Below are 8008 nucleotides of genomic sequence, written 5' to 3' on the forward strand. Positions count from 1 at the left end.
TCAGCCTCCTGTTCATTTAAAATGGATGCATTCCATTCTGTGCAAGTAGTAGCGTTAAACTGGAACCTCTTACAGACGAGCCTTAAAAGGAGAGAAGTGGCCCTCAATGGCAACTGCAGACAGAAGAGAACTTTTTCTCCTTCCCATGGAAGGAGTCTGTGGAGGAAAGATGATGAAGGCAATCCAAACTTCACAAAAAGCTTCAGCTATCCAAAAAGCCAAAACCAAATTTAAAGCCTGTAACTCACTGGCAGATACAATGACAGGAGGATCTTCTTGGTATACATGGCTGGCTGGAAAAGGATAAACCAAAGTTCTGGTGCTGTCCCAACTGACTGGGGGAAAGGCACTGTGAAAATAAAACAAAGTGCTTATGGAATTAAGCTAAAAGTTGCAAGTAAACTCTTTTGAAATTATTTAGTAATCTAAGCAATCTCTATTAGTATCTAAACAACACTCAAACCCATGATGACTCAACTAGGTTTTAAAAGGACTAAGAACACCCTGAACTATGCTGTGGGGACATGCATTATAAATACCTGATGGATATTCTTCGTCGGGGAAACAACCTCAGGGAAAGACAGATCCAATTTACTGTATACTGTGCCTCGGCATATTCAGGTATAAGATTTAACTTCTTGAATTAAAGCTTCAAAGTTAAATTACATGGACAGCTACTTTGCATCCCAGCTGTCTCCATCTCCCACAGAAACACAACAGATACCAAGTAAGCCAAAACCACCCTGCCCAAAAGGAAGGTGACCCCTCTCACCCCAATTTCAATGTTAAAGATGATGGAGCCATTGCCCTAAAACACACCCTTGAAGTTGCAGGTGAACGTTCCCACAACTTGTAACAGGAAAGTCTTGAGCAGCGATCCTGCCCAGGGCCCAGTATCAATGCAGCAAAATACAGGCATCAGACCTGGACGTCTCACAAAGGAACAGGGAAGCTAAATTATTTCAACAGAAACTGGTGGAAACTTGAAGAATAAAACCTGAAATCGCCACTCAAATAACCAGGCAGAAATGCCATATAACAGATGCTAGTGTGTTGGAGGGGAGCCCACCAGCTCAACACAAGACCAGCAACCTGATACAGAGATGTTTTTGCTAGGTGGATGGGACACTGGTGCAGTTCAGCATGGCAGGGAGAGCCGCCGAGCACGGCCAACTGCCACCAGCATCACCAGTGGCACCTTCCCCAAGGACACAGCTGCCGAGTTACACAAAGGAAGACGTGAAAAGTACAGAAATAGAACATAAATGTAGCCAGGGGCGCGAACGCTGCCACGGCCCCAAGAGACAGACCTGGGGCAGCGAGGCCTGGGCCCAAGGCCTGCGGCTGCGCAGGGGGCCGCGGCCGGGCCCTCCGGGCACTTCCAGATGGCGCCGCTCTGCCGCAGCGAGGTCCCGCTACGAGCCTGCCCTACCACTCCTCGGACACGCCAGGGGTTTACCTCAGCAGCGGCCGGGCGTCCAGCGGGGGAGAAGAGCGCAACTGCTGGGGCCTGAGAGCGACGTTCGCGCCTCCCCAGCCCGCGGCCGGGTGGCCGAAGGCGGCAGGCCGCCCGGCGGCGCCGCAGCCGGTACTCACCCCAGCGGCCGGGCCGGGGCTGAAGACGGGCAGGCAGCGGGCGCGGGGAGCGCTCTCATCTCCCGGGCCAGGCCCTGCCGCACCCGCCTGCCACAGGCCGGGCGGGACCGGGAGCGGGACCCCGGCGGCGGCCGGGCTCCGCGCCCCGTACCGCGCTCCTCCGCCCGGCGGACGGCATCTCGGCTCCGCCGCTCCCGCCTCAGACGCGGCGAGCCGAGCCGGGCGGTGCGGGGGGCGGTGCCGGGCCGCGCCCCTCCTCCCCTCCGCCCCTCGGCGCCGGCAGCGCGGAGGGCTGGGCTGGGCCGCGCCGCTCGCTGCAGCGCTCGGCTCCGCTCCGCCGTCGAGGAGGGAGAGGAGAGAGAGCGAGAGGAGAGGGACGGGACCGCCGCCTCGCCTCGCCCAGCCCCGCCGCCCGGCCCGCGCCTCGCCGCCCGCCCCGCTCGCCCCCACCGCCGCCCGCGCGAAGATGGCCGGCTGGCAGAGCTACGTGGACAACCTGATGTGCGATGGCTGCTGCCAGGAGGCCGCCATTGTGGGCTACTGCGACGCCAAGTACGTCTGGGCAGCCACGGCCGGCGGCATCTTCCAGAGCATCACGGTGAGGGCGGCGGCGGGCGGGCGGGGAGGCAGCGGGGGAACGGCGAAGCCTGCCGGCGGCACCGGCCTAGCCCCGCGGGAGCGCGGCGCGGCCGTTAGCGGCGGGGCGGCGGCGCCGGGGGCACCTTGCGGGGCGGCGGCGGCGGGCCCGGTGGCCGGGGAGCGAGCCGGCCGCGCCGCCTTTTTGTCTACGGCTGCCGGCGGCGCGGCGGGAGAGGGGCCCTTCCCGCCGGCGGGGCGGGGGCGGCGGCGCGGCCTGATGCGGCGGGGCCCGCCCGGGGGCCGCGGTACTGCCGCGCGGGGGCCGCGGGAGCCGGCGGGGAGGCCGCGCGGGGCGTGCGCGGCGGGGCTTGCGTAGGGGCCGCCTGGGCCCGGCGCTGCGGCGAGGCTTACGTGCGCGGCGTAGGAGGCGTTCGTGAATGCCCACCTCGCCGCTGGCTCCATGTTTTTCACCGCCAAGATGGCGCACTGCCATTGATTCCTCCCTCCCTTCCCCTCCCCCTCCCCCTCCCCCTCCCCCCCCCCCCGCGCCCGTCCTTCGCCGCCACCCCGCACCCGCCGCTGCGGGACCCGCGCCGCCCTTACATAAGGGCCGTGCGGGGCGGCCAGCGCGCTGCAGCGCGGTCTGTTCCGGCCGCCCCGCCCCGAGCACGGCATGGCGGGGCCGGGGCAGAGGCAGAGCAGAGCGGAGCCGAGCCGGGCCGGGCAGGGCCTGCGGCGGGCGGGCGGGCGGGCCTGCGGCGGCCGCGCAGTACTGGGCCGTGATTGGGGGGGCCGGGCCCAGCCGTGACGCTGCACTTTGAGGCCGCCGCGTCGCGGCCGGGCCCGCGCCTCCCGCCTCCGGCTCACCGGGCCGGGCCCCGCCGCGGCCGCGCTCCCCCCAAGCGGGGATGGATGGTGGCGCGCCCGCCCGCCCTCCGCCACAGAGCTGCGGCCCGCCACTGCGGCGCCGGGCCGAGCCGAGCCACGCTGCCGCAGAGGGTGGCTTGGCCGCCGCCTGTTGGGAGCTGCCCCGGGCTCTGGGGGGGGCCGCCGCAGCTGTCGTGCCAGGGCTGAGCTAATGCCCCGCCGATGCGGGCAGATGCAGTCGGGCGGCATCGAGGGACAGGTGCTGGCGGGGCCTTCGGATCCGCCAAGCTGGCGGTTTGCTCATCGAGACGCATGGCCCGTGCCTGACTGTCCTCTGCTGCCCAGTACCTCCTGGCGAGAAGCGGGGCCCGAGGGTGCTGCGGGCGGGCCAGCCGCGGGTAACAAAGCCCGGGGCGCGTCCTGCGGGGGGGGGGGGGGGGGGGCGGATACATTCTAAGTAGGAACTAAACAATGAAAAACTGCCGTGCTAACTTTGCGCTCTTTCCTTTGACAGCCAGTAGAAATAGATATGATTGTAGGAAAAGACCGAGAGGGTTTCTTCACCAATGGTCTGACCCTTGGTGCGAAGAAGTGCTCTGTGATCAGAGATAGCCTGTATGTTGACGGTGACTGCACAATGGACATCAGGACAAAGAGTCAAGGTGGTGAGCCAACATACAATGTTGCTGTAGGCAGAGCTGGCCGAGGTAAGTGTGATTTTCTTCATTTTCAGATCGCTAAATTCAGAACACAACCCTAAGCATAGACCAGCTATTAAGAAAACCAGACTGCTGTATTTAATGGTTAATGTCAGGCAGTGACATAAAGAGGTGGTACATGGCACTGGTCTGGATGACTAGATTTCTGCCTGGGAATCACACTTGGCCCTGTCCCCTCCTGTGATCGCGGCTGAGTACTAGGTTGTGAAATGGTTAAACAGATCTCTGACAAGCAGGAAAGAACAGACTACTGCTTGGAGTAAGCTTACCAAGTATAGGATAACGATAATGTGGTACCTAAAGCCTAATGGTAGGGATCTATTAATGATTGGTAGCAGAACTAGCTTTTTCATTGTAAACTTCTCAACAGAAAGTTTATCCTGCAAAGACATGTATTCCTGGTACAAGCTACTCCTACTTGCCTTTTAACAAGTTCTGCACTAACTTTTCTTGTGCTTCCTATTGAGCTCTCCAAAGTTTGTCTTCAGGCAAAGAAAGCCTGTCCAATTTGGTGTCATTGAGAAACTTGCTTTACGCTAGTACGCCTACTCCTTGTGATGCTCACTTAACTTACAGTAAAAGCTATTGTGGGAAGGCACTAGATTTGAATATTAAAACCCCAAAATACTCAAACTGCCTCAAAATGCTGGCTACAAGTAGCATGCTTCGGTTCGAGATATCAGGCCTAGCACTCTTTGGCAGGCTGTGGAACAAGCTGGGGAGCAGTGGATTTTTGCTTATAAGTATAAAACCCAAAGTAGAGCAAAATTTGTCTGTAGGCTAAAGCCGGGTGGCAGTGATACAGGATGTTTGCAGCACTGAAGTGAAACAAGCAGAGTTCTGACTGCTGCAGATTGAGAAATGCCAGCGAGAACTGTCTGTCTTAAGCTTTTTGTGAGCAAATTGCTATGGAGATGTACAGTCATCTGTAGGTAGACTGACTGCAGCACTTCCAATTGCAGTACTCCCGGCTTGGGAAACAATTAGGGTGCTTGTGGCCCTTATTGTGTCTGTGTACCTGCTGGTGACATCTGCTGGCAACTCGCAAGTGGTGTTTGCTGGCTGGGGAGCCTTGGGGTGTTCTTGTTCAGCAAACTGGGACACTTCACCAAAATTATGGGAATAGAGAGGGTTAGCATTAAAATCTTCCCTGTGTTTTGTCTTGGGCACAAAGCATAATTTATAGTTGTACTGTAGGGGAAGTCAGCCCAGTTCCAACCTCAGTGGTTTTTGGTGTTGGTGGGGTTTTTTTGCTAGCATCAAGGTAGTCGCTCTGGTTCTTACACCAGAAGTGGCCACTACAGATAAGAATATTCCCTCTTCTGCTCTTCAGAGTCACATTTCTTAGAGATACACTACTGCTTTTGACCCTGACAACACTTCTTTCCTCCTGCTGCTCCCCCCCCTCCTTTTTTTTTTTTTAAGATGCAGCCAGGGTTTCCTTGCTGGGTGATGATGGGTGGTGCTGATGGTAGAGAGGCACTGTGGTGCTTTTTTGAGAGAGTTGGTAGCATTCTTCTTAGCAGTGAACTCCTGCGACTCACCTAGTTAGGTAATGTCCCTGAGGATAACTCGTGCCTTCTCCAAACCCTCTCTCCATCTGTATTTTTACAAGACTCCTGTTAAACTAGCTTAATAGCCAAATACTAAATCTGGAAGTTGAGTGTGTTTATTGCACTGCCTAAAACTTGCATTATTTCCTTGTCTAACAAACTCTTTTTAAAACTTTTTTCTTTTCTCTTTCAGTCTTGGTCTTTGTAATGGGCAAAGAAGGGGTCCATGGAGGCGGATTGAATAAGAAGGCATACTCAATGGCAAAATACTTGAGAGACTCTGGGTTCTAGTTGCTAGGCAGACTGTTAAGTATTAGGGGAAGATTGCTATTAAACTTTCCTGGCGGTGAGCTTTAAACCTTACATTCTGGAAACTTTACTAGCAATGCAGGGTGATGGGGTATGAACCTGTGTCTCCTTTGTATCCCTTTGTTGGTGGGGAAAGGTGTTTTTGGGTTTTTTTTCCCTTTAATTCTGTTCATTTCTGTTTTGTTTCCTTGTGTACTCCAGCATTGGTTATAGTCATGGGAAAGGAAGGTGTCCATGGAGGGACACTCAACAAGAAAGCATATGAACTGGCTTTATACCTGAGGAGGTCTGACGTCTAAGCAGCCTCTCCCCATCCACCTAGCAACTGTCTTCACCACCACCCAGTTGTGTTCAGTGCTACCAGACTGTAGATGGTAGTTTGTGTTTTTTATTTACCCATTTCCTAATGTCATAATTCCAGTTACCCTTTGTTCATTTATATGTTAACCACTGTATGTAACCAAGTCCCATATCTGGCACCATTACTGCACCACAAAGATGATATGCATGATACCTTGAAAAACTCTTGGGAGGGTAATATGCCAAGTGTAGGCTTTGCTTTGTCTTAGCAATTAGTGTGATATTGATGACTAAAACAACTTAAATACTAAACAAGGTGCCGATTGTACAATCTAATTTGATCAATGCCTCTTCAGCACTTTGAGCAATTACACAGCTCACTAGTCTTCCTTTCATAGAACATGGTTGGGAGGAAAAAAAGTGCATGCATATCTTTACTACTGTCCCTCTTTTTTTTTTTTTTTTTTTTTTTTTTTTAAATCCACATTTGTTTGCTTACACCCATTTTTATAGTGCCTGGTTTGTTTAACCGATTTGCCACTCAAAAGCTATTAATATTATGTTAGTTTTGTCATTGCACTTCACTGTAGGCTTAAGTCTTTTCTTCATGTCTGAAGCTTGTAATGCTTAACAAGTGCAATCACAAAACTATGAAAGGGTACAGATGCACTTCCTCCCATGACCTTAAAGCCACCATCCCGAATGAATCCCCAGACATTCCATCATTGCAATAGCTCAGGCACTTTTTTCTTTTTTTTTTTCCTTTTTTTTTTTTTTTTTTTTTTTTTTTGCCAGCTCCTGTTCTGTAGTTGTATTGTAAAAGGCTGCCATTATGGACATTAGATATCCCAACATAACCATCTGGAGTGTGTCTGGTTTCAGTTTTTCATAGGACCAATTTTAATTTGCAGCTTGGGTGTTGTGGGGGGTTTTTTTTGTCATTTTTGGTTTTTTAATAAGAAATTGCAATGTCATTGTGGAAAACTGCCACCTTCAGCTATACTGGGAGATCTCTGACTCCAGTCTTTCTGCCAGATCACTTACTGGTAAAGACTTTTGCTGCTCTGAAGCCACTGTTCGGATGAAGGTTGGTAGTTTGAAAGCTAAACTGTCAAAATGATGCCATTTCAAATTTAAAATCTCCATTTGGCCTGTCACACCCTTGCTGCAGAAATTATGGAGTGAACTGCCTTGTGCACTAGTCATCTGAAATGTCTGTAACCAAACTCTCAGTTCAGGCACGGTACTAACTTGTATGTCCATTTAAAGAGAACTGCAGAACTCTGTATACAAAAGAATAAATGGGAGATGGTATTGGTTGGAATAACTGACTTGGCTGTCTTGTGATGAATTTTTTAATATGTATTCTGTGCCATACTATTGTTTTAAAAAAAATAATGAACTGTTGCTATTGTGAGATGGATTTTAACTGACTATGAGGGTTTCTTTTGAATGGCACTACTTTAGGGACATTCTAGCATTTGCTTCTACTGTTGGGCCTTGTGGATAATGTACAGATTTAAACAAATTCTTGTTGCTGATTTGTCCATTTCTTTCCCTGCACTTTGTTACATCTGGGATACAGTCTAACTCATCTGATTTAATATGCATTTCAAAAAATGCCATAACTATTAAAAACACCTTGTTTACAGACAGATGAAATAAATTTATTCCAACCAAACAAAATCAGACTGTTGGTAATTTTTTCCCTCCCCCAGGCATCCTCCCAGGCCCTCCTTCATTGCACGGCTGGCTACCCTAGTAAGAGATAGAAGTGCAGTTGTCAGGTATTAAAGACGGCAGTAGTACAATAACAAAACTTTAGTCAAAGGCCAGGCAGTTTTTGGGGTAGATTTTAAATTAGGAGATGACTTACAAACTGCATTTGTCTGACTCCGTGGCAAGGGGCTTTCCCTGCCGCGTGACACCCCATCCCCCCTCAATATGCGATCCCTGAAACAAGCTAGAGAAGACTACTGCCCCATGATCAGTTTGTTAGGGTAGGTGGCAGGCTAGCCAGGGTCAGCCCACCACTGCAGAAGAATGTGTTCTCCTTGCATAGGGGAGGGACAGATTTAAGGTCTC

General features: G+C 52.3%; 1 protein-coding gene and 1 long non-coding RNA gene across 15 annotated transcripts in view; one reads left to right on the plus strand and one right to left on the minus strand.

Annotated features, from left to right (window-relative positions):
* LOC121096557 overlaps window positions 1–1787 on the minus strand; it is a 100826-nt gene extending 99039 nt beyond the window's left edge. For 3 of the 13 annotated variants that reach the window (XR_005830581.1, XR_005830586.1, XR_005830577.1), the window contains exons 1-2: window positions 1460–1784; window positions 249–349 (exon numbers count right to left, since the gene is read on the minus strand). This is a non-coding gene — a long non-coding RNA (uncharacterized LOC121096557). Of the gene's footprint in view, window positions 1–248; window positions 350–1459 lie in introns of all 13 variants that reach the window. The other 10 variants (XR_005830579.1, XR_005830584.1, XR_005830583.1 and 7 more) reach the window with 8 other exon arrangements.
* Window positions 1788–1954: 167 nt separating this feature from the next.
* On the plus strand, window positions 1955–7609 carry PFN2 (profilin 2). 2 transcript variants are annotated; one of them, XM_040612585.1, is made up of 3 exons: window positions 1955–2194; window positions 3557–3749; window positions 5508–7609. In XM_040612585.1, the coding sequence occupies exons 1-3, from the start codon at window positions 2063–2065 to the stop codon at window positions 5603–5605; spliced, it is 423 nt and encodes a 140-aa protein (XP_040468519.1). In that variant the 5' UTR covers window positions 1955–2062; the 3' UTR covers window positions 5606–7609. The 2 variants fall into 2 exon arrangements, with proteins under 2 accessions (XP_040468519.1, XP_040468520.1); XM_040612586.1 differs by having other exon boundaries at window positions 5825–7609.
* Window positions 7610–8008: the final 399 nt, after the last annotated feature.

This window comes from Falco naumanni, chromosome 13, assembly GCF_017639655.2.
Source record: "Falco naumanni isolate bFalNau1 chromosome 13, bFalNau1.pat, whole genome shotgun sequence".
Taxonomy (NCBI): domain Eukaryota; kingdom Metazoa; phylum Chordata; class Aves; order Falconiformes; family Falconidae; genus Falco; species Falco naumanni.